General features: G+C 37.3%; 2 protein-coding genes across 2 annotated transcripts in view; one reads left to right on the forward strand and one right to left on the reverse strand.

The window, feature by feature from the left end:
• Window positions 1-27,723, reverse strand: part of LOC108768822 (cytochrome b5) — a 60,818-nt gene that overhangs the window by 9,520 nt on the left and 23,575 nt on the right. The gene's annotated exons all lie outside the window — the stretch shown is intronic.
• The window catches only part of LOC108768821 (junctophilin-1), a 29,367-nt gene continuing 1,650 nt past the window's right edge, over window positions 7-27,723 (forward strand). The window contains 8 exon segments of the mRNA XM_018519434.1: window positions 7-552; window positions 3,545-3,756; window positions 23,720-24,015; window positions 24,109-24,276; window positions 24,526-25,632; window positions 26,339-26,547; window positions 26,791-26,928; window positions 27,444-27,723. Coding sequence (XP_018374936.1) covers window positions 248-552; window positions 3,545-3,756; window positions 23,720-24,015; window positions 24,109-24,276; window positions 24,526-25,632; window positions 26,339-26,547; window positions 26,791-26,928; window positions 27,444-27,723 — 2,715 coding nt within the window. The 5' untranslated portion in view covers window positions 7-247.

A 27,723-nucleotide genomic window follows, 5' to 3' on the forward strand; every position in this document is an offset into this window, starting at 1 on the left:
CGAGGACGGCGAAGAAGATTACGACGACGTCGAAGGAGAAGGTGGCGGAGAATGGAGCAACGTACAGGGCAAGGCAGATGTTACTGATGTTACTGAGCAAGCACAAATACGACCACGACGACGATAACGATCACGACGAAGACGAAGACGAGGATAACGAGGGAGTTGAAGAGTAGTAGTAGGAGAAGAAGGCGGAAGAGGTGAACGAGGAAAACGAACGACAGTGCCTGCACGGTAACTGCAAGAGATGCAGCAACAACCGCACTCTGGCCAGCAACCGTCTGGGGCGCCGAATGGGGTGGCGGGGGGCGCCCAATTGCCACAAACAGGTGGCATAAGTCCGGCGCAACCTGGCGCGACCGGTACCGCCGCCAATCGCGCGCAAGTTAACGGGGGCAGATTCGACTTTGACGACGGTGGGACCTACTGCGGCGGCTGGGAAGATGGAAAGGCCCATGGCCATGGCGTGTGCACCGGGCCCAAGGGTCAGGGCGCCTATTCTGGCAGCTGGCACTTCGGCTTCGAAGTATCCGGCGTCTACACCTGGCCTAGGTGAGCGACTATCGTTGATACCGACTACTCGTTACTTCGCACGTGATGCACCCCGTTAGGTTGCGGATGATACTTGATGTCTTATTGGCGCTTGACATATTTCACGATACGTTAATTATGCAGTTTACACGGCACACGAAATTACCATAAATTGCTAATTCCCGTGGTATACGTAATCCACGATGCTCGTCCGGTTGCGCGCGTTTCGTAGAGCGAATTAATCTTATATTCTCTTCGCGTTGGCGCACTCTCGGGATTTTCACAACGACCGCCACTCCTCCGTACTCATGAAGGATTAACGCTGAGCTCGTTTGCACTGTGACGAGTGTATGGTTTTCAGGCTGATTATCCGATATTACATTACCGCCACTGCGCCTGTTTCACGTTAATAATATCGCTAAGCGGGGCAAACGAGTACTAAACATTACATCCCGCAAAAGTAAGATCCGACCAGAACGCTATTTGTGAAGCTCGGATTCAGTAGTAGAAAATTCCTCAGTGAGATCCCCGATGAATCTCTATTGTATATTTCATTGATGATTTTTGCGAATCCCCGAATTGAATTCACGAGACTCCTGGCGTCGCGTGCGGCGCGTAATGTACAAACAGCGGACCTTGACACGTATCTCGGTATATACCTGGGAGGGAATCTCCCGATTCCTGCAAAACTAGGTCACCGTGCGCAAGGACAACCGGAGCAGGTCACCGGGATTCGAGTCGTTAGGACCTAGTTCAGGGTCGTCGTGGAAAATCGCCGTTAAAATTTTCGGGGATGATCGCAGACGGTGATGATCGATATCCGCATCCGTGCGCGTTGAAGACGAAAGTCTTTTTTAATTTTTTTGGAGCAATTAATCAATTTATCAATAAGTACATGGAAGTTATTCGATAAAGTTTCCCCCAATAGAGTGTACAATTCTGATTTCGGTAAAAGAATGCAAGATATAAATGAGCGCTCAGATTCTTCGAATCCCAGATTAAAATGCAACGTCGAAAATCGTTAAACGTTTCTCGCGAATGACGACGTCATCGGCGAGAAATATTTTAGGTTGTTTTCGTTCATAAAATTGAACAAAAAATGGCAGGACTAGTCTGCCGTCGATTGGATTCTGCTTTTGGATTTCTCTGCTCGAAATTAATTGAAAAATTAAATTATTAACTATTTACATACGAACTCCGATTTATAGACACTCTATAAAATGAGGTTAAAGTAATTGCAGAGCCACCTTGTTTGTTTCTCGACGATTAGCTTTATGAGAGAATATATAACGAGAATATATAAACGAGGTGTAGGACAATTAGGAAAAAATTATATGGTATCTACGTGCACGCGATACGAAAACCCGGGAAGACTTTAACGATCGTAATTAGGGTTTCTAGATCACGCACACAATGGAAATATTATTAAGTAAGAAAATATTATTAAATAATGGAGATGTAATAACAGTAAAACGATTTCATTTATATTTGCAAAGGGCTATTAAATTGTGCTCGAGATTAAACGTGAACGTTTTAAATATATATGCATACTTAAGATATATTATTTAATACACATGTTATACAGTATTATTATACAGTATTATTAGCGATATTTTAACTTGTTGTTGCGTTACGTTGTGATTTTTTCAAAATCATTTTCAAAAACTGAGATCTGCTTGAATATAAATTCATTTCTTACCGATTTCTAGAATAATTAACATAAAAAAAAAGAGAAAATGAGGTAGAGACGAAACGATGACATTCTCTTTTCTTGCCGATCACGTATCTAGGCTGAGAGAATTCGTCGTTTCATTTCCGCGTAAACTGGAGCAAGGTCCATTTTTAACTAGCAACATTTTCCGACGACTTCATTTTCGATCACGATGATACTCGAAGATGAAACGTTTCGTAGATCGAGTAGGTGTTGCTGACCACTATCGTTCGGGGGATAGTTCACCCCACGTATCTAGAATTTCACTATCGTCGTTTACTTCCGTCCTTTGCGACAAGTAAAGAACGTGCATTGTTGAAAATCGCGAGAGACCGCCTTTACCACAATTATTTATTGCACATTTAATTGTTAATTACATCAAAATATTTTAAGAGATGAAACGTTCTTTTTATTCATTCTCAAATGTTCTAAAAATACAATGCAAACATTATTTACAATTACAGAATATGTACGAATTATTGTTGCATTGTTAGAATTTATAATGTAATTAATCGTACCGCGGTAGAAAGATATAAATTTTTATCACAGGACAGAGCATCGTTGAACACAAGTATTTACGCAATACGCGACACTTATAGAACATTTCCGCAACAGTTTTCGTGCATCCACGTGCAGCTTTCATGTTTATGTAATCGTTATTCGCAAGGACTTGGATATCGCTCGGGTAGGATTAATCATTCTCTTTCAAGAGATTTACTATAGATGTTCTTGAAACTTTCTTGTCGTTTTGCAAAAACTGTGACGATTAAAAGGGAATAATTAAATTATATTTGATGCTGGATTTAGAAAGATTTTCTGGGATAAAAAGTAATAACAGAAATAAGTTTAGCGCAAAAGCTTTAATCGCACTTGAAAGAACGTTCGCTTGATTAGCTCCGTCTCCCTCCTTCGATAATTATAACTTTCATAAAAATATCTTAAAAGAAGGATCGTAGGCGGCGTAATCACTTTCTACATTAGCACGAGGTGTCATGCCTCTCATTGCCACTCCATTCTGTATATCCAACAATGTGGATGCAACGTTGTCATCGTCATCGACGACAGTCGGTAATTATTGGATAATTGAACGAGTTTTCAGCTAACGTGAATGGCTAATGATAACATAAATAGCGACGTGATCCTTGAAGCGTAACTCTTAAAGATATTTTTGCGAGCGAACAACAGCTGAAAGCTGCGGAAGACGTGATGAAATTATCTCTATAATTTCAAAATACTTTTTAAGTCCCACTTGAAGGAAGAGAAGTTGTTTTAGAAGATTAAATTCCGCAAATTGCATTTCAGCGGGTCAGCCTACGAAGGACAATGGCAGAACGGCAAGAGACACGGCTTGGGTATGGAGACCCGTGGTCGTTGGCTTTACCGGGGAGAATGGACTCAGGGATTCAAAGGTCGTTACGGGGTCCGGCAGTCTACTACCTCCACTGCGAGATACGAAGGCACGTGGTCCAGCGGTCTGCAGGATGGTTATGGTTCCGAGACTTACGCCGATAGTGGTAAGCCCCAAGTCTATTCGACACGTTCAATCATGATTTTTTTCCCATAAACCGGAATATAGGACGTTTCTGAAAGTCTTATGAATTAAATGAACAAACTGTGAGCTCTCTTTCACCTTGAAGTTGAAAACATATTTTTTATATATTTCCATACATAAAAAATATTTCTAAATATAACTGAGAAAAATGTTTTGAATTTATAATTTTTTTATTTATTAATATTTTTGTATTTCTAAAATAAACGGGATACCCTTTCAAAATTGTGAAACAATTTTCAGAAGTGTACTGACTGATAAAAAATCTTTGCAATACGGTTTGCTTGTATCGATTTGTAATAACGGTTAATACCGTGTGCGTAAATACCAATATATTTGTATTCGGTTGTGCAAACGCACAAAGTTCGACTTTATTGATTTCGCATTAAAATATTAATAAATGGGCGATTTCATTCACGAATGAAATATTTTATTGGACATTAAAAACGCGTTAGAAACTAGTATGCTCCAGAGAGCTGGCCTATGAAGCAAGACATCGTCAGTAAATAAATCACTGAGTTCTTTTAATAAAGCTTCGCGAGGCTGACTTGGGAACGCGATAAATAAACAAAACAAGAAATGGATGTGGCAGAACGCGTCGTCGATTTCGCATTATTCTCGGCGAGATATTTAGTTGCGCCAAGATTGATGGCTGCAATTGCGGTATGTCTACAAAAATTGATGCAGTATTTAGAGAGCGGTCTTCTTCTTCTTCATCTTTCGAATTCCTCTACTTACAAAGATGTCATTGTCGAGCGGAGTATTATAATGTGGGGTTTTATTTGTAAAACACTATATTATATAAAATCGATTGCGTCTAAGGAATCATTTCTATGGTGAATCAATCAATCCTTTTATTTCTATTGTTGCAAATAGAGAGAAATATAATCGTAATGGATAATACCGTTAGATCAATATCGATTACGAAAGGAATTTTTTTCGAGAAGAATCAGGATTGATGATACTGTTGTACAACGATTGCAATTTTCATGAAAATCACTGCAACCTTCGATAGAGTCTTACTTCTTCTAATCCTTATTACGACCTATTTACTCGTTTCTTTTTTTTCTTTCTGGGGAGATTTCCCTCTTGCACGATGCAGCTCCTCATTCTTGGATTTCACCCGCTATTGCAAGGAACATCGCAAAATTCAATACATCTTAAATGTCATTAACCAACTCAGTCATAATTTCTCCGCTGTTGAAATCTAATTTGTCAAATTCATTTAACTTGTCGTGAAATATCGTTAGAGGCAATTTTCTGCAGTCGCTTCAGTTACGAATAAATGATACGGCATTAAACGAAGTCGCACTCCGATGTGAGGAAGTAGGACTATTGTTCAACCGATCGATCATCGCTGGTGAAACATTATAAAGTATTCATGTGCTATCTACCATAAGAGATCGCAGCGTCGCACATTTGCGTAATATAAAATATTACCGCATATTAATTAAACATGATATTGCGTTTTCCGACCTGCCGTTTTTCTCGTGGGATAAACTTAGTCTCGTTATGATCGCGGCAGATGCTGCGTCTCAGCGTGTTGTGAAAAGATTGCGAGTAAACCAAACGGAAAATCTTATCCAGTAACTCTTTGCGCGGCAGAGTTTTGCCATTTTTCATCTTATAGTAACAAAATACTTTAAAACTCGCACGTAAACTTGAAGACGATTCTCGCGATTCTTTTATATTTTTGGAAGAAACAATCGAGACTTAAGTATAAAATAGTTAATTAATTTAAATTTAAATTTAATTTAAATTTAATTTAAATTTATTTAATTAAATAAATATTTAATTAATTTTAATAACAAGGGAAAGACACAGTGAACTCTTTACGGATTATAATTTCCTTCAGTACACTGAAAAAAGAGTCTGATTATATAGTCACCAACCGAGTGAAATATTTCAACCAAATGTTCCGGTAATATAACTAAATATAATTTTAACTTTACAAATATTTAGTAAGTATTACTATTGATAATAGCGTTTGGTAATATTTACCAGTGACCCGAACCGAACCAGAATCGAAAATTGTTTTAGAACCCTTTTTTTTAGTGAATCGAAACTGAAAACGTACCCAAATTTTATAAAGTTTATAATACCGAAACCGTAACCGAACTGATAAAATTTTATTTTTTAGGTTTTTTCGGTTATTTTTTCAATTCTTAATTTTTTATCTTTGTCCTTGTTCTTAATCTTTGTTCTACCTGTTCCTTCGTCCAAATCACCAATGTTCAATCCAGTATTACTATTGCCAGCTCTCTTAACAACCGAAATGTAAATACCTCCAATACCTCATATGATGTAAGAAATCTGGCAGGGGATCGCGAGATATATTTAATGTAAATTTTTTTAAGATACTAGCGTTGCTTTTATTTAGATCTTCCTCATCAACATGTTGCAAGAATTTATTCTAAGTCATGAAATTCAAAAATATTATATATATGTAGACTTTATGTAATAAGTGAGATCTATCCACAAGAATCAAATAACTTGTAAGAAAGGACTGAGAGAAATATGCTTAAAATAATGTTTACATAATTTTTATTCAGAGTCACGTGATTAGTTGACGCCTCTCTTCGACTGGGCTCTTTAGATTGAACGAGTGAATACGCTCTTTCTCTTCTCTTTCTCTCTTTCTCCTTCCCCTCGCCCTCCTTCTTAATTAATTCTTTATTCTCTAGAATAAATTTAAAAAATAAATAAATAAAATAAAGCGAGTAAATAGAACCGAAAAAAACCATTTAAAAACCGTAATTTTTACGGTTTCGGTTTTCTTTACTGATACAAAAAGGACCGAAACCGAAACCGGAACATTTATTTGATATTTTATTAAACTGGAACCGGAATCAAATCGAGAAAAACCTTTCGGTCCGGGTCCCTAATATTTACTAAATATTTATGATGGTAAAATTATGTTTAGTTATATTATCTCTGAATATATTTGGTTAAAATTATTTCATTCAATATTTGGTAGCTATAACCAGACTCTTTTTTTTTTGGTGTATGATAAATCTATATCGAAAATAAATTATGCCATATTTGAACGTTTGTCGAATAGGCTTTATATTTTTTTTTATGTATGAAAGAACCTCGCACTAATTATATGGAAAATTGGATCTCAAATAAAATGAGTTAGTTTTCACATGTAACATAGTTTATAATGTGACTAATAATTCATAATATAACACAAGGATTAATAATGTATAATTTTTAAGCTAAGTGTATCAAAAGTGCTTTGTGCATGAGCACAAGTTTTATACCTTTGATATACTATAGCTTAAAAATTATTTATTATTAATGTTTTTTGTTCGCCACATTATAAGTTACATTATATGTGTAAAAACTAATTCATTTCATTAGGATCCAATTTTCTATAATTATTGCGGGATCCTTCCATTAAAAAATACTATTTACAAAGTAAACTCAACAAAACACTGGGACACGACACAATTTATTTTCGATGTACATATACATTCATTATGCTGAAAGATATTAAACTCTGTGAAAGGTTCACCGTGTCCTCTTCTTGTAAGTAAAATAAATGCAGAGACTTGCACACTATAAAAAATAGCAGTGTGAACTTAACACCATGCGGTATCTATATAATTCTCACCGTGTTGGTGTTAAATTAACACCAGCATAGTGTGGATTTAACACCATGGATTTTTAAGTCTACACATCCATGATGTTAAACACACCATGATAGTGTTGATATAAATACCAGAGGTTTTAAATCCTCACCATATTGGTGTTAATTAAAGAATTATATAGACACGCGCGGGTATGGGTGTTAAATCCACACCAAGGGTGTTAAATTGACACCGATATTTTTTAGAATGCACGCTTCGCAGCGTAATATATATCTTTTAAAATTCCATAAATAATAACGGTTCCAATAATTAAAAAATTAAACGATACAATGTAGGGCTAAGAACCAACTCAGGATAACATATGAGTAACAATATTATTGTAAGCAATATCAAAACGTACAGATGTTTCGACCCCTATCAAGTCCATCTTAATGTTAAAAAATAAATTTAAATGTTACCGGTAACTAGGCAAGATGTTCAATATATCAAGAAAGCGCATGTGTACTCGCATGTTGGAAATAATAATTATGGCATAAAACGGCCTAGATTCAATCGGCTTCCCATCGGAACATGTAGTTCGTCTATTCCAGAAGTCACATAATCGTATGACGTCTATAATGCCGTAAGCTTTCTTTCAAATTTACAATAGGTCGGCCCAATGAAATTTAAAGTAATAACGTTGAATATCTCCTTCATATTCTAATTGCAACAATAATAAATATAATAATCATCTAACTAATAATATTAATTGTCATTCAAGATACCAACAAAATTATAATTGTGTTATTATACGACTATGTTTTACATAAAAATAGAACGTCAATTACAATAAAAGATGAATATTGAATACTTGCTAATTATTCGAAGTAAAAAATAATTAAAAAATATAAATTGAGTACAGAAAGTAATAACACAGAGATATCAAATGGGTCTTAACACTGTTGAACTCTGAGATGAGTAATGAGAGCTAAAACATTCGATATATTGAAATGATCCTGTTATCTAACAAAGTAAATGGTAATAGAAATTTGACGTAAGAAGGGGAATTCAACGATGTAGAAAGGGATTGTAAGAGTGATAGATGCATGTCAGGCGACGGATCGGTATCTGTCTGTCTATTCAAACATACTTTTCTTTTTTAATGTGGACCATTTCAGAAACAATTCTTTTTTTATAGTAAGGCTCATTATCCAATATTTCGACTTCTCCCCATTTGAAATCGTGATTAAAACTAGTATGATGGTCAGAAATTACTGATGGAGATCCTGTTCTCTTGTTATCAGATCGATGTTCATTTATTCTAGTCAGTAATCTCCTTTTTGTCTTACCAACGTAGCTAGCCTCACAATCCAAACATTCAATTTTATAAACTACATCTTGTTCGGAAAAATGATCCAAATGATCCTTGCTCCTGTGTATAAATTTCTTAAAGGTGTTAGGTATGGTGAAAGCTGTCTTGAGATGTATGCCCATAGCAATAGCCATAAAACTCTCAGAGATGGATTTCACAAACGGGATAGTAAAATATTTTTGGTTTTTATTAAGTAACTATGTATTAGTGTGGGGATAGCAATGGAATTTAAGCCTTTGTCTGATTGCGGAAAAAAATAAAAGCAAGTAGATAGTCATTATCTATTATAGAAGAATGTTTATGGTATCTTCGAAATTTTTCTGATGAAATTGCGGATGGGAAAGTAAAAGAATTCTGTCCACCATATCATGCACCACTCCTTTTTTGTGACAAAAGGGATGGTTTGAATAAAAACTGAGATACTTGTCAGATGATGTCGGTTTCGAATACCTGTCAGAAATGATAAAATGTTCATGTAATATCACTGTAACATCCAAAAAATTGAGTCCGTTGTCATTGTTAATCTCGATAGTGAATTGCAGCCTTTCATGCATATAGAATTAAAGGTGTCTAATATGTAATTTAATTGTGATTGTGGAGCTGCCAAGATAATGTTATCTACATATCTGTAATATAAGGCAATTGCAATGACAACCTCTCTATTGCCTGCTCTTCTAAATCTTGCAAAACTATTTCTTCTATGATAGGGGACAAAGGTGACCTCATCGATGTGCCATAAATCTGTTTGTAGAACGATCCGTTAAATACAAGAAATATGGAATTAAAAATAAAATTCATAGCAATCATGAACTCTTCCTGTGTAATTTTTGTATTATTTGCAATGTAATTCCATCTTTTTATTACACTTTTTTGTGCTAACTCAATCGGAACATTAGTAAAGAGCGAAATCACATACAATATCTTTTGTCTGATGAATTTGTTCCGTAAGTAGTGCTATCGCAGCGTCCCAATTGATCACCAAATCTGATCATCGAAATCTTCCGCGTGAGGCATTGGAATTCAGAAACTGGAAATGCTCTGACACGGCCACGTCACGTCGAACACGCGTGCGTATATTATGCGCGCACGAAAATAGCACGTCCAATCGCTCGACGCGAATCACTCGACTCGATATTTATCAAGCACTACAGGTTACCCAATCGGATTTAATGCTTTACAGTTTAAATGTATCTTTAATGAGTCACTATAAGTTTTTCTCGCCTCTTCCTCTAGACCGCCGTCGATTTAACCCTTTTATCTGTCTCACATAAAAATATATCTCCAGATACATTTGTCTTCCAGGAAAATACATGCCCCTTATTATTCGTTATAATTTTCTGAAGATGGATCAGCTTAGCACCTGAAAAAGTCTACGGCATGATCGTTCAGAGGTCTATATAAAGCGCCGAGAAACATCGGACAGAATGAAATACGATAAAACTCTTATCCGCCACTACCGGCCACGCTCACTCTTTCTCATTCTCTTTCGAATGTTCTTCGTCTCTTCTCGCCTTTTGCAACGAAGATAAGTGAAGTGCTGGGCGCTATTTCGACGCGAAATCGAACCGGCACGACGGAGTCGCGGCGGAGGAGTCTCCTATCATGAATGGACCGGATGTCGAAACGTTTATCGCAAACGAACGCAGTTTATGTACACCGTACTGAAACATGCATCATGCTTGGCCGACAAACGTTCCGAAAAAGAGTAACAAAAAAATAATCGCGAAAAAATTTAATTAATTAAATTAATTTACAAAATAAAATTAATTTAATTTTTTTAATGCCGTCTCTTTTTGAGGAAAAAGAGACGGCACCTTTTTATCAGATAATTTATAATTATTAAAATGATTCCGTATTATATATATATTTCAGATTAATCATTTGAAAGAATACCATCAAATTACGTCAATTAACCCTATGGGGGACTTTTTTTTATATCCAAATTCTCTAATGTAACACTAATTTATTGTTAAACACATTAATTCCATTAGGTTTATTTTATTCGTTATTATATTACATCTGTTTTATTGAGGAAATCTTGAAGGATAAAGTTACTCCCTTTGAAGATTTCTAAACATATGAACACGTGGCTTGTGATGTGTGGTCGAAGATACCATCGGGTATCATATATACACGGTTCAAAAATTGGTTAATTGTTTAAATTTATTTTTGTTTATTTTACGGTTTGTTATTCAGTATTTCTTGAACGAGCGGAAATTTTATAGAAATTATATATATATAATTTCTATATATGCAGTGAGTGCAAAAAGTATTCATACAGAGAAAATATTTTTTTAAAAAACTATTTTTTTTAGTTTTTATTTTTAAAAAGTAAATATTATCTAGCGAGAAATAAGTCATCGAATTGATGTCGAATCGATATCGATGATTTCAATAACAATTTGACGTCGATTCGAAGTTTAATTGATGATCATTTTTTGCTGGGTAATTAACAATTAATTTATAAAGAATAAAATAGACTGTATGTTTCTTAAAATTATATATGTACCAAAAAGATGTGTATTAATTATAAAAAATATATCATCTGAAAAATAAGCGAAAATAAAAAATTCTATTGTTTGGATGCTCAAAAAGTATTCGTACAGTCGAGAAATTTAGCTTCTAAAATCAGGAATTTATGCGAAGCTCGTTTGTTTATATTAGAACAGAATGTATTCATTGTATAAAATTGCTAATTAATGTTTATTCTCTACAAATAAGACTTTTTTTTATAAAAAGTTTCCTTGAATACTTTTTGCACTCACTGTATATATGTGTGTGTGTGTGTGTAAATGTATGAATGGGTCTTCCGGAGAGAAGATTTTTAAAGATTAAGATTTCGGTCGCCCCGCTGTACGATGTCAATACGACGCAAGACAAGAAGGGGGAGGGGGAGGAAGATGCAGCACGTGTATGCATATCGCGTGGAAGAGGGCGAGTCCACGTAAACACGACGAGGGTTCCCACCTATCCTGAGGCGCGCGGGCGCGCCCAACTTTTCCTCGAAGGCGCCGGTTGGTTCACCTCCTGGTTTGAACCTCTCCGTCGCGGGTCAAGGTCAGCCACAGTCTTCCCGCTCTCCGCCCGCTGCTTCTACCGGTGTCGTGTGCAGAGCACGACTCTTCTATGTTGAAATAAAATCTACTTCTCTCGCCCCGTTCGAGCTGCTCGCAGCCGTCACGTCGTTGCACCGCTCTGGTTCCTTTCGTACCCTCACTCGAGATTCCATTATACTAGGGCAGATGTCTCCGCTCCCATTTAGCTGCAGCCTACACATTTATTTCACTTCTTCCTCCGTCAACCTCCGATCGAACATCTCCGATGCATTTTCCGTCATGAATTTCCTCTTGTCATTTCACATCACCTAGTCAATATTTACTACCTGCCTGAAGTAATTTGTTCATTTTCATTCATGATCGTATTTACGTAACATGCGTAGTAGCTAAATTAATCTGAATCTATATATGTTAATAATTTCATTTCCACGTAATTTGTAGTTGATAGAAATAAAATTGCGAGAAAAGAGAAAAATGTTTTTTTTTAAATACTCAAGTATTTTTTTAATATTTAAAAAATTTTTCTTTCACAATAACCAAATTTTTAAATATCGTTTGAACAAGTTTGGATTGGCTCGGTTTTGTATTTTTCAAAAAATTCTTGCAATAAAAATAAAAGATAAGGTCAATCGTTGAACGCGTAGATTATGTACTCTGCTGTGTACTCCCACGCACTTTCGGCATGTTTTCGCTTCTTTTACCGTACATAAAATGTGACACGTGAATCGGGATGCAAATATCAGCAACGTTTTGCTATGTACTTTCGATGCAACCGTATCGACGGTCGTTTGAAATACCATGTTATTTCGACATTTCAACAAGTTTGAATTGCCCCGGTTTTATACTTTCCGAAAAACTCTTGTAATATGCACGACGCGTGATTCGTACAATTTCCCCGATTCTGTTCAAAATTAGCGAAATACATACATTGACGCGATGTTCGCTCTTATCATTTAATTGCATCGCTTTACACCGTGCCCAGTAAATTGCATAATCATTACGCAACGATGATAATATCTTTCATCTTGTAATTATACATCTCGAATAAGTATAATTGTCATTACAGCTGTAATTCCAGTTCGCTGTAATTAATTTATAATTAACACAATTACGAAGCGGGTGCCACTCGTCACTGCGCAAGTCGTGCCACTCGGTTATTTATTTGAATAAAAAAAGTCTCTCCTTAAATTACATGGACAAGGACAAGGCGCGATAATGTACCTTCAAGTCACAATCGCGCACTTTCTGAAAGTTATTTTCTTCCGGAATAAATTATTTCCTCCGTATGCGATCATTCTACCGGTCTTTAACCGCGAATTAACATACCTTCTTAACGACGCCTTTGAAAAATGTACGAGGTGTCTCGAGGCGTGTGCACTAATGGCGGAACTGCCTCCCAGTTGATGAATGTCACCTCGTTGGTGCCGTAAAGGAGAACAAATGTCGAGATTTATTGGCGTCGAGGGATGTCGAGGGACGAGGATCAACGCGCGCCCAATTATTGTCCTTTAATTAAAGGAAAAATCCCAGAGCTAAAGGATATTTGTGAAAGCCGGAGTATCACGTTTCAGTACACGCGCGGACGTTAAGCAAAGATAAGCAAGGTCGCAGATATTTGACTTTATTTTCTTTACCGAGCCGCATCAAATCGCTTTTTTTTCTCGGGAGCTGTGTCACATAAGAAAATACGCGTACCGCTCGGTGAGATTTTCAAGCCGAATGTCTCGTAGGTATACACATTTCGCAGTCCCACAGTTCGTTTCCATATACGATACATCATTCGCACGATTTCTCTGAAACGCCCTATGAATATGAATGACCGAAAGTAACGAATGATTCATCAAGCGATGAGGATCAAGAAGGTGGAATGATCTTACCATTACGTTTTCATTTCAAAGTACTGTTAGAAATGTTTGTGAATTTACAATACCCTTACAATAAAAATGTGCAGTAAATTTACAAACCGGTAAATTTACAAACCTAACCATATAACGTTTTGCTGTAATTTCGCAATATTTGTAAATTTACAATAGAAATTTGTTGTGAATTTACAAAACTGATGTGCCGCGCATGCGTATTAGAGATTTGCATATACTTTACCACAAAATGTTATTGTAATTTCACAATATAACTCTTTAAATTTACATTTTTGTTGAATAAAAACTTTCAACACTTTTGGAAGTTTAAAACAGAAATTTCTTGCAATGTATAGGTAAACTACTAACACTGCTAAGAAAATAATTTATATAGACTAATTTTCTTTCCACAATTCATTTTCTCTTTTTTCAAGACTATCTTAATGGTAAATAATGACTTAAGATGTTAATACTACTCTGTGATTGGCTTATGACGTTTCAAAACTGTACTGAGAAAAATGTCTGATTGAAAATAAATGAACTAGAAGATTATATCAATTACAATTTCGGTTCTTTCAACTAGAATTCTAACAGATTTAACCAAAAAATTCTGATTCGTCCATTTTTAACCAAAATTTCAATTATTTCAACCAAACATTTTTTTCAATATACTTAAGACAATCTTAAATATAAAAACTGACTATAAATATTAGCCATAGATACATTTTTATTTCCTTTTTTTCGCGTAATTATAGGTCTGTTTTCTGTGGCTGAACTAGTCTACACTTTTGGAACTTAAAGTGAGATGGATATACGTTTGATATTTGTTTAAAACGAGAAAGAGACAGTTCTAGAACAGTCTAGTGCAGGAACAGAAAACAGACCATATAATAGCAATTCTCGCAATTTATCCTTATTCGCTCATATCTTTTACACACATACGCGCATATCCTCGTTTTAAGCATCTCGATCGAGTTAAAACACTTTCCGAACGCCATTCCATTTCTCCCGTGGCACGTGGCCGAGGTATTTATTTATAAATACCGACGCCGACGCGTGCGCGTCGGTACAAGCGCGAGAACTTGCTGTCGATTGGAAAACGAGGAAAGAGGGTAGACATGCAACAACATATTGATGAGCCTACCCGCGTCCCGTCTTCAACCCTTCATATCAATCTCCAGACCCTCGTGTTTAATAGACTTCTTGAACCGTCCATGCCTTTCTGATAAATCGCCCGTGACTTAGCTATAATCTTACGATAGGATGCGCGCTTTTATCCTCAACAGCTTCCATCGCACATGCGCGCGCGAAAGCTGCAGGAGTCGTACCGGGTACGACGGTGTCGCGAAATAATTTATGGGCCGATAATTATTTCGGAGAAATGGCGAACGCCTGCGGCGAATCGTCCGTGCGGCAAGTCGCTCGAGTTCGCGCGACACGTTGGAATTTAATTAGAGCGTAACGGAGAGAAAGACATCGCCGCGCGAAAGGAAAAGAACACCAGGAAAATAGATCGATATCGTGACTCGAGAACACAAGCGATATCACACTGCGACTTAATAAAAGAACAAATGTCCTGCGTCTATACAGAACGTTTCCTCTTTCGAATCGTAAATTGACGTAAAAACTTGGAGCATTATGACGGCCATTTCCCGTCGAGGCTCTCGCGATTATAAATCAATTAATGAATATAATCCTATTTTTGGTTAAAGTGGATTTTATTTAATAGAGGAGAAGGTAGAATTATGGCCAATATAGATATAATGGCTTAATATCTCCGCTATTAAATGGCGAATTCTAGCAATTACTTATGGAATTATTTGCTCGTTACTTATTCGTTACTCGTTAATTATTTGTTACAGCAAGACACTAATATGCCAATATACAATATCCAGCGAACACAAAGTTACATGTAACGTACCTGTTAGTTGTAATTTCTCACTCAACAATATAACCGTAATATAACACGTGTGTTGTATTATAGCTATATTGTTGAGTGGAAAATTACAACTAACGCGTTGCATGTAACTTGTGTTCGATGGGTAGTCAGCATTTATTATAACGTATTTTTACTTTTAAACATTTCGAAATGGTTTTAAGATACATTTTACGCATATTTCTCCAGTCTTCTTAAACTTGAACGTATTATTACACGAATATATGTATGTTTGAGCGTGTTCTTTATTATTTAACATTTTATTTGGATGTTTACATTTCGAGTTATGCAAACTAAAACAGTAGAACGACATTTTGCTAATGTGGCCTTTTAAATGTTTTGACTACTGACAGTCTCTTTTTCGAAGTTTCAATATCAAAATAATTATTCCGTAAATCAATTGTAGCCCTACTGTTGATCTATTATAATTTATATTATATGCACATAAATTTTTAGCATTCTATATACTGAAGGAATTATGTATACATACATACATTTGCATAATTTGAATACATCATATACTTTACTGTATTTTACTTTTTTATTAATTTTGTAATTCCTGTTTTCTTTAAACAAAAGCAATTTTTTAAAATCTATTTTTGTGGAAGGCCGTATTACCACCCCTGTTTCTCTTCAAGCGATTATGCAGTGTCACTACATTTTTATAAATAATGTCCTAAGTAATAAATATTTCGTAACTTTGAGTCTAGAACCGATTGAATAACATTTTGACAAATGTAATTGCTAAGTTTTAAATTTAAATATTGATTATTAACCAAATTATTGTACAAAAAGTAAATGGAGTGCTATAATACTACCTTCTTCTCTATTATTACATGCAAATTTTTGCAAATGTATTATTTCAGTTTTATAAACTACATGCATAAGGTGTCGGTGCGCAGTTTATAAAACTGAAATAATATATTTACATAAGTTTGCATTTAGCATTATTAAGCACTAATATCTGCTTTGATCAAAAATAGCATTATACCTATTAATCAATTTATTCTCGGCGATCTTAAAATAATTTCGATTCATAATTATTTCGCGGTTATAGTTTACAATATACGGTACATCGACGGAGAAAGAGATAGTAACGGCAGGGTGTCTATCCAATTCAGTTACATGACGCGAATTGTCCGATAGGTTGTCGCATAATTAAAGGACGCGTCACAAGTGACCAGGTTTTACATGCAATGGAAACGATGTCCCATTCTGCGTCGTATTAAAAAAAAAACGAGCAGAACAGAGAGAGGTGAACAATTTACAAGCGCGCTTGTAACAGAAGGCCGTGTAATCTACTTTTTTTTGTCCCCCTCCGGCTAAACGCTACGAGCCGCAACCCTTTATGCAAATAGCAGCTGTATATGGGATACGGTGCTGTTAATATTACACCAGCGTGGGCTACCTTGATGAGCCGTTTTTACCCACTTTATACGGCTCAGCTGTTATTCCTGATTTTTCCTGGCGTCACACGCCTTACGTCACACGAGAATCCGCCACCGCTGGTTGCGTGCGAAAAAAAGGCCGCTGCGAATTTTAAATGGCGTCTAATTAATGTCAAGGATAGCCGTGAATCAGAAGACAACAATGGATTAAAAACAGAATAATCGAGAGTTGTTATTATTGAAAAAAAAAGATGTTGTTTCAACAGCATTATATTAATTGAAAATAATCTTATTGATTCGATAACAGTATTAATAAAACAATACAATTTCATTAAAATAAGAGCATAAAGTATTTGTTTCATTAATGGTGTTATTGTACAATAAAATTATTTTCAATTAAAATAATGCTGTTGATATAATTTTTTTTTTTCAATGCTATTATTGAATTAAAAACGCAAGTCTGTCCGAATAATTATCTATGACTAATCGCAAAATGAGAATTTTATCTATAACTAATCGCAAAACAAGAATTTTATCAAGCGCACTTTATGATTCGTAACGTGAGGTTTACATTATGAATCGTAAATATGAGATTTAGGGGTCAGTTCTAAGTATAATAGAATTGTAAAACGTAGTTTGTTCTCGTAAGAACTTGCGATTGCTTATAACTTTATGTTTATAACTTTAGTATTAATTAATCATAAAAGCCTCATAAGAGGCCTTCAAGAAATAATAACAAAATCAAAGTACCTATTCGTTAGGAGTCAACGCAAAAAACGACGCGTAATTTTCTTTAAAACATTTAATTTTAAAACAATTATATATGATTTTCGTATGTTTTTTGACTCCGGTTTGAGCTTTCGTCGGCGAAACATTAAATCTTAAAATTGTTACAATTTCTTCCCTTTGGTTACAGAAATCCAAATTTGTTCATTCTGGATTCACGGCACGCAAAACAATAAACTTTGCAAAGATGCGGACGTTATGTAGGTTTTTTATTTGTAATATACCTACAATTTTTGAATTTAAGGTTTATTTACATAGAAGTCGTAGACGGTCGTGGAATCTTAAGTCATAAGAAACCCATTAATCGTAATTAAATATAAGAAGAATACTTGATTAAAATTGATTAATTTCCTACAATTTGAAGCCCTACGACCATCTACGACTTCTATGTAGACAGAGCCTTTAATGTTTTTTACTGATGAAGGCAAGCTAAAGTCCAAATGTATAAAAATCATATATATAATTGTCAAAATTAAATGTTTTAAATACAATTACGCATCGTTGTCTTCTCGCGCCCACTTTATTTTTATTATTATTTTATGCAATTTTTACAGATAGTTTTTGCTGGCCGTAAGCTTTACGAGAAATCATAGATATTTACGAACGATCATATATCTTACGGTATACACACAGAATTACCACTCCAGCCAATAAGTCTTACAAGTTTTACGAGAATAGTTACGATCCTTACGATTTTACCTGAGAAAAAAGTTGCTGTTTCAAAAAAATATTAGGATTCAACTAAATGTAGCAGTCACGAACTGTCAAGCAAATATTTATTAATTTAACTAAATATTTGTTAATTCAAACAAATAACATGTTTTAAATTACAAGATTTTGTTAATCTAAATATATAAATATTTGAACTAAATAATCATTACGAACTAAACGCATTTGGTCAAGTTAACTTTTTTTTCTCAGTATAGAATTGATTCGTCAGTTTTTTCGGCAACTCGTCGTAATATCGTGATAATACTTCGATAAGTCTCCCAGTAAGATCGCGCGACGAAGAAAAAGTATGCCACTTTGTTATCGCAACGACGCACGGCAACCCGATGCACAGCTATGTAATCATACATGTAGCACGCATGGCGCTCGGATCGAAGCCGCAGAGGACGCAACGACGCATGAATATTATAATCAATAAGAAAGTAGCCTGCTGTTTCTCGAAACAAACTTTTGAACAATATTAAGTGAAAAATAGACCGAGAAATGTGCAACACAAATAAAGAGGACCATATTCAGTCAAGGCGAGTCTTATTGATAGTACCTAATGGATTTTAACCGACGCGTACATTGTCCGGTGCAAATTACGCTATAAATGGCCAGCGTCAAACGGAAGTGCACGGTTCTTGCTCTATATTTCTTGTGCGCCTCATTCACCTGATCGATCGCAAAAGAAAGAAAGAGACAGCAGTTTTTGTAATATTAATCGTGCCTATACATAGTAAAATTCTTAATGATAAAGTTTAAGTCGTCAAGTTTCAAAAAGTCTCGGGAGAGAGTCCATTTTTTTGTACGACAGTCTTGTACCGTATATAAGGCAATGTAAAAGCAGATGGATATAAATTACAGATGAAGATATCCCTCTGTGATACTTCTTTTTTTGTTCTTTTATAAGGACAAGTGTTTCCTAGAATTTCTACCACCCTCCCCAGAGAGACACGTAACTAAAAGACAGTTCGGACGACCTGTTAGGGTGGTTTGCGACAATCTGGTGGAGGCTGCGGACCGAAATACGCTCGCACGGCCAATTCTCACCAATACCGAGATGCGTTCCGATGCACGTGCAACCAACCACCACCTCGGAAGATGGCCGTGCTATTTCAGGCAGACTAGCCAGTGCCATGTAGCGAATCAGGACCGTACTGCACATTTAGTTCACCCTGCAGAGATTCTTCTTTTGCGGCCGTTCTCTATCTCGATCTTAATTCACCAACAAAACATCATCTGTAGCTATACGGCTCTCAGTGTTTTAAAAAAAACAAAAGCATCATCAGATAATGGCTAGCAAGCGCTGACGATAAATTTTGAAACGTCAAGTTTGACGATTATCTCTTCCATGATATCGACGGGCAGAAACCGCGCTCCGGTTAGATTAAAGGCTCCCGTTTCGTGCTTCCTACATGACAGATATACGCCAGGATGACCCCCCTCCCTCCCTGTTTCGTGTTAAACTCGTTCTACGTTAAATCTGACTTGCGCTACCAGTAGTCTACCGGGAAATGAAATTTGTGGAGACTATCGATCGTCCCATGCGCAAAGCAGTAAGAGAGACAAATGCAAAAAAATAACAAAGCTTTGCTTCACAAAATAATGCGTTATTCAAATGTATGTTAAATAGACATCGTTAGGTATTTGTGCATCGCCATCGATCCGATATGGTATCTGATTCATAATTTATTTGCACGAGATTGATCCAATCGAGGTGAACTTTTTCGACGATTTTCATCGCCGGAGGATAATTAGTGCGAATTGACTTACGAAACTATTTGCTTATTGAACGATTCTTGACTAGAACACTGCCGAAAGTCGCAGCGTAGATTAGCAGGACGAGAATTAGAAGCTCGATAATAATTAATCTGGGTCGTTGCTGATGGATACGCGAATCGATATATTATGGCGCGATCCACTTTTCCGCGTACTTGCTATGTAATGCTATTCGGTTAATGTCTCCATGGAATTTGACGGCGACTTAAGCTACGTCTATTCAAAATTCGTTAAAACCCCAGGGGACACAGGGACCACCAGAGACTTTTCATGCTAGACTGTCGATCCATGCGACTGACAACCCGAACTGACCTCGATAACGCGAGCACTCTGCGCAAAGTGGATGTCTTCTAAATCGATCCATAGATTTGTGCAGCGAACTTAAAATCATAAATCTTTTGGATAAAGCAAAAGAAGAGAAAGGGAGGGAGAGAGAAACGCTTCCAACTGTGCCAGCACAAACTCTCGAGAGCTCTTGAAGAAAATATCACTGCAGAGTCGCCATCATGTTAATACATATAAACAAATATATGTACCAGAGTCGGGGAGCGTTACTTTTTCCGTTACTTTTCCGTTACTTTTTATAATAAATGACGTTGCAATTTTTTATAACTAACCGCTAAGGTTGCGCTAAGGTTGGAAAAGTCGACCTTTGCAAAAGTCAACCTTAGCATAACTTTAGTATTTAGTTATGAAAAATTGTAACATCATCAAATTGTTTATTATAAAAAGTAACAGAGAAGTAACGGACAAAGTAACGCTTTCCAACTCTGACATATGTCAAAAACTACCCAAGGAAAACACCAAGTCAAGAGAAAGTCAAAATTTTGTTTTGACGATCTAAAAGTCAAAACAATAATTTTTTGTTGCGAAATTTGATTGTTTATTGATGTTATGGATTAAAATAAAGTAATTTTGATCTTTTGTTGAATTGGTGTGTTCTTTGAGTGATAGAAGACGCGATTGTATATAGGATTTTTTATGCTTATCCCAGGGATAGACAATCGAAGGTGAAAGGAAAGAAAAAGTAATTGAGAAACTTTTATTATAATAACTCTCTTTGAAAAAAAAAATGAAGAAATAACTTCCTCAGTTGGCGATCTCTTTCGCGTCGTAAGAATAAATAATTCAAGGCGTAGACATGCCACGCGCGTGCCAAACTTTCTGAGAAAATCGCCGAGTAAAAACTCATTACCCCGACTCGATACAACGAAGCAGCTCATAATGCAGAAAGATTTCGCTGCCGCGAATAGTCGGGGAGTGTAATGTTTAAACATTTACACGCGGACACGTGACCGCGTACTTTTCACGACGGTATGCAGTTCGCGGGCGTACCTAAAAATTAATTGAAAACGTGCGGTATACATTCGGACTGGCACCGTCGCCGCCGCCGCGACGGCAATTTCGAGGGTTCGTATACATTGGGCGTCTTGTGTGAACGCCGGGAACCGCCGCGTGACCCACTTGCTTAAACGCTAGCGAAATAATATTCCGTCGTTGCGAAGAGGGGAGACGCCTGGCGTCGCCATATATAGGGTATCCCGTGTCGACATCGTGTGTCTGCTAATGACAGTTTTCTTGACGAATTGAATTTGCGTCAGATTTTGCAAAGCAAAAATTTAATCGAAGACTTCCTCGTCGCAGGGGGTCTTTCAATTTTCGATATTAATTCAATGTCAATTTTAATGTTAACAACAAAAAACTCCGAAACCAGGGCGAATGCTTCAATGTTAATCTCAGGAGTGAATTTCTAATTTCCAATGCCTCATTTAATATTGTTTAGTTTTTACATTATATTATATATTACATTTTTTTATATATTATATTTACATTTTTATAAATTTAATTATTGGATTGAAATCAAAAATATTGTATTAAATGGGACATCGAGAAAAATATCTAAGCGTTTTTATTGATATTCATTATTATGTTTTTAACATATTTAATATATACATCAATAATCTTTAACAAATCAATAATTATAGACGATAAAAATGATCAAAATAAAAAAAATCAAGATATCCGCTGGTAATACGAATAAATAACAGCAACGAGACTTGTATGTATTCAAGGCTGAATTGTGTCAGAGAGAACTGAGAGGAAAAGCGTGATGCGTCCCGTTCCAGTGCAACGAAACGTCGACGTGTCTCGTCGTCACGATGCATACGAGCGACTTGGTTTGCATGCCAATAAACGTCGTCGGCCGAAACTTTTCGCTGCGACCGCAATACCTCCAGGACGCCGAGCTATTCAACGCAGAATAGAATAATACTCTTTCGAAAGAACGGTCCGCGCTCGCAATGCCCGAGTAGCTTGCTATCGATACGATCTAACGATGACTTAAAAGCTGCAAGCAACAATGCGTAATAGTACATAATATTCGATGACTATTAAAAATACAAACTACGTAGATCACGAAAATAACGCGCAACATCATTACTTCGCGGAAAGAATTACGCATCTTCCACACTGCGTCTTTCATACAATTGGAATCCGCGTTCAACTTCTCCGACGGTTTTTTTTTTCATCGATTCGGAATTCGCACGTTCTCCGAAAAAGCACGCGTAACTGGACGCATTCCATCCCTAAGCGGGGCGCGCGTAATCGCTCGCCTCGTATACGTCGTGACTCACGCGAAACATTTTGAAACACGGTCACGTTTTGGCAAAAACAATACATCTTATTGCCGAGTGTAGGCAACCCCGGGAATTTGTCGTAATCCACTGACGTGTCACTTCCGATTTCTAATGCCGACATAGTTGTCGCATATTTTCCGCTCCTTCACTCAATTATCCCAAAAAGAGTCACTAGGTTTATAAAGTACCGCAAACTCTCCATCATTTTGGCCCGATGATATTCGAACTTATGTATTTGTATTTATAAGTTACACGGTGTGTATAATGTATATATGTACGCGCTATTCGACGTCATTTTGGCTTAGGAATAAAAAACCTCATTACGGAACTTCATTAATTTAGTGACTTTACAAAAGAGTCTTACAAAAGTGTCCTCTTTATCACCAATGAACAATCACGATTAAATTTTAACGATCAACTATTCAACGATTCAACTATTATTAGTGCGAAAGATTTTGTTAAATCCGTAAAGATTAAGTTTAAAACAAAGTTACAGCAAAGTCAAAGCGAAATCGTTGTTACTAACTTTAATAGACTCTTCTTTTATCTAAAAAAAGAAGAAGAAATTTTTTTCAATCATTTTTTCGAAGAACTTCAGATTTCTAACTTGTTTAATATAGAATTTAACAGAAAAACGATAAAAACTTTTGCCTCAACGTAATATTTGAAACTCTCAAAATAAAGTATATTGAATCACGTGAAGAGATTTACGTGTTAATTCTAAAAAAATAATTTCATCAGCTCTAATGGACAAGGTGGCGTGTAATTCGCTGATGGAACGTCCCGCCTCCAACTCCTGTTTCTATTTCTGTTGCGTTACATGGATAATCTTGTAGGTACTTATCAAGGCCAATGGCTCCGCGGCATGCGGCACGGTTACGGGGTGAGAGCGAGCGCGCCGTTCGGTTTGGCTAGCCACTACAAACCTCCAAAGCAAGTAAGAGCGTCCTTGACGTCGTTAAGGAGCGCCGACGGAGGACCAGCGGTCGCTCCAACGCCGGAACCCACCGACAGGAGGGATCGACGTGTAGACGACAGCCGAGGAGGATTCGTCCTGAAAGCCAGGAGCGACGATCCACCGGCTCGGAGAAAGAGCCTCACCGAAAAGTCCCTGAAGAAGGGCATTCTCTCGGTAAGGCACCCCTCTCGCGAAGAGACGAAAAATTAATAATGAGATTTTTTAACGGAAATAATCTAGAAGAATAGAATTGATATCTGTCAATAGGGTCTTAAGATACGAAAGCAGAGGAGTACGGGAGATTTGGAGAAACGTGGTACTGGTGGTAGTATCAGAAGTAATGCCAGCTCAGCGTCATGGATGTCGACCGAGAGCTCACAAAGTCAAGCCTCGGCGTCGGTTCACACAGACAGTAATGCGTCTTTTGTCATCGAGGTGGGTCACGACATTTGTGTTCCTCAGTTTCCTCGCGACTCGACAAATCTCTAATCGGATTTTAATTTCGTTTCTGCGCGATCGTTAAATCCGCTTATTCTGATCGTATCAAGAGATGCGAATAACGTTAATACTAGTAACTTGCAGCATAAACGTGGTATGTATTCTTGTAGTGTATGGATTTAAAGTTAAAAAGAAATAAAATAATTAGCAAAACGCGTAGTTAATCGCAATAATGTCGATTCGCAGGACGAACAGATGGACGCGTCGGTAACTGAGACGTACTTGGGCGAATGGAAGAACGATAAGAGGACCGGCTTCGGCATATCCGAGAGAAGCGACGGGTTGCGATATGAAGGCGAATGGTTCAACAATCGCAAATATGGCTACGGTGTCACCACGTTCCGCGACGGCAGCAAGGAGGAAGGAAAGTACAAGAACAACGTGCTTATCACTAGCCAGAAAAAGAAGCACCTCTTCCTAATCAGGTCCGCCAAATTCCGTGAAAGGATAGAGGCGGCAGTGAGCGCAGCTCAGCGGGCGAGCAAGATCGCTCTGCAAAAAGCCGATATCGCTATCTCTAGGACGGCAACGGCGCGAGGTAAAGCGGAATTGGCCGACATCGCCGCCGAACACGCCAGAGAAGATTCCGAACTAGCGCAACAAACAGCGAGGCAATTCGCACCGGACTTCCGGCAGCCGGGTTTAGAAAGGTTACGTAACAGGGAGATACCAAAGTACGTTCCGCCTCCACAGGATTCCGTGCCGGGTAAGAGTATCCTACATAAGACAGCCAGCGTGGACCAACCCAGCGGCGCCACACCGATCAAGAGCTCCACGATGGCCGTCGACTCCACAACGACGGCGATAATGACGATGACGACGACGAACGCGACGCCAGCATCCGCAGCGAACAACACCGTCAGCAATGTGATGCAATCGATACGTAGGACCAGTGTAAAGCCTCTGCCGCAGAATCAGCTGCCTATACAAAACCAGATACCGAATCAGATACCGCTGATGAACCAGGCATCTATGAATCAATTGAACACTCAACAGACCTCGCTGATCGGTCAGAATCCGTATCAACAGTATCCGTATCAACAGCAAAACATGACGCAAAACCCGGTTCCGACGAGTCAGTACTCGAACAGTATACCGAACCAGTACCAACCGAATCAATATAGCCAGCAGCACCACCAGTTCGTCCAGAACAATCCGTACCAGACGCAGTATCAACTGACTAACCCATCTCAGGTTGAGCAACAATACTCCGATTATCAGCAACAACAGCAACAACAGCAACCAATCGGATTGCACGATTTCCAAAATTTGCAGGCTTATCCCACTCAGCAGGTGACTCTGGTAGCAATATTGCTGTCCTTGGTCTTTCTTGGCTTCCGCGCACGTAACTTTCTACGCGCGATAATTCAATTTACTGATTACGATTTACCGAGCGCTTTCATATGCCTATGGCAATGTTGTATTTCTCTATGTGTATGTGTGTTTGTGTTTCTTATTAGATCTCGCAACCGACGTTTATGTATAATTCCATGATATTCGCCCAAATAAATTCGATTTGGTGCGCAGTTTTATGATGTAAGGAACTCGATGAGTTTCTGTACATGCGAGTTTAATTTCATTGATAAATTTAACATGCGTTTAACAATAGCTATACTAATGACTAATTATTGATAATCTTAATGTTTAATTATATTCCTTTATATTTTTTTGTTCTGAATAATGATAATTTGTTCAGTTACGAGTAACATTCTTAATTTTGGTTGAAAATTAATGGATTCAACAGCCAAATAGGAAGCCATTGTTTCTTCTCTTGAAGTGTACAATTAATCGTTATACGATGAGCCTGCAAAATTTTGGTAACCTCTAATAACGAAATATCGAACAAATACAAGATCTTTCGACATCAGTATCGCTTATCTCAGAAATGTAAATAGAAATACTAGATACGTTCGAGTAACATTTTGAAATATGATTCAGCCATGTATTTGTTCGGCTTGTGATTAAAAGCATTGATTAGAGCAACGTGAAATAATTTCAGACTGTAATACCCAATCAATATGGGCCTGGCCAGATGAATCAGTACAATTCACAACCAATGTACGCACAACAAACGCACCCGTCGCAATACCAATCTGATAACATCATGGATGCAGCGAGGCCGCCGAGCTCCACGAGTTTACGAAGAAATAGTAGAATCCTGAGTCCTCAGGATCGACCTGGCATTATTGGTCAAACGCTAAATGACAGGTGCTCTTTTTATGCAACTAATAATACATAGCAATTTAAAAAGATGTAATTTGATATTTTTGAAAAATTTTCTATATAACACTTTTATACAACTGCATTGTAGTTCTTTTAAATCATATTTAAGACGAATCATTATTGTACAAAGTAAAATATTTTTTACAAATTTTACACTTTTTTTTAGATTATCGTTTGAGATTATAATTACATTGCAAGTTAAGATTTTAAGCGATTAATGTGTTGTAGGCTGGATCATTACAAGAGACCACCTAGTCGCGACAGTTCCGTAGATCGTTATGCCAGAGCGCATTCCCGGTTAACTGGATCGAGACAACCATCCGTCGACAAAACCATACCGAACCCACCTCCGGAGATGCTCGACAGGTGAATAACATCTAAATCGACATATCGATTGACGTTCGAAAATATTTATTTTGTTTACCACCTGAGATGGTATATGTATCATAATTCAGAGAAAGATCTAAGCTAAAGCCTGCAATGCTTATTTTCTTGTTGAATGACTTGCGTTTTGATAAATTACTAGAAATTCTGCGTTCTGTGTTGTGGTGTAATTCTATAGTAATTTAATAACACTCAAACAATCCAGCAGGAAACCAAACATCAAACAAACAGTATGCCGCAGGCTTTAGAGTTGCATTCAGAAATTTGTAGAGTATCATAAAGGCTATGGCACACAACAAATCTTAACATTTTGGATTTGCTACTGCTAACGTTATTGCCTTACGTTCTCTATTGTTGGCCAATTTGCTTACTGCTTACGTTTTACTGCCTTACATTTTTCTATGTGCCATGGGCATTCAAATCTTTTATCATGGACGTTTAAATCTTTTTATAGAACTATCTTAGTTCTTTGAAACCAATGATTTTATAATCGGCAGATCGACGAGAGCCCCAAGCGCGATACGAGGAGGGACGCCGCTGAATGGTTCCGTGATAGGCAGCGGCGCCGCGACGCCGACATACGCCGCGCCAATTCCTAATCAGTTTGAGGGGGCTCTCATAAAAAACCGTAGCCTTGGACAGGACATTCTGCCGAGTCCTGGACAGCCTAAGCGCACCGAGAGCCTCTACATGGCTCGCGGACAGTCCGGTGGTGGCGGTGGCGGTGGCGTTGGCGTTGGCGTTGGCGTTGGCAGTGGCGGTGGCGGTGGCGGTGGT

This window comes from Trachymyrmex cornetzi, unplaced genomic scaffold, assembly GCF_001594075.2.
Source record: "Trachymyrmex cornetzi isolate Tcor2-1 unplaced genomic scaffold, Tcor1.1 scaffold83, whole genome shotgun sequence".
NCBI classification, from domain to species: domain Eukaryota; kingdom Metazoa; phylum Arthropoda; class Insecta; order Hymenoptera; family Formicidae; genus Trachymyrmex; species Trachymyrmex cornetzi.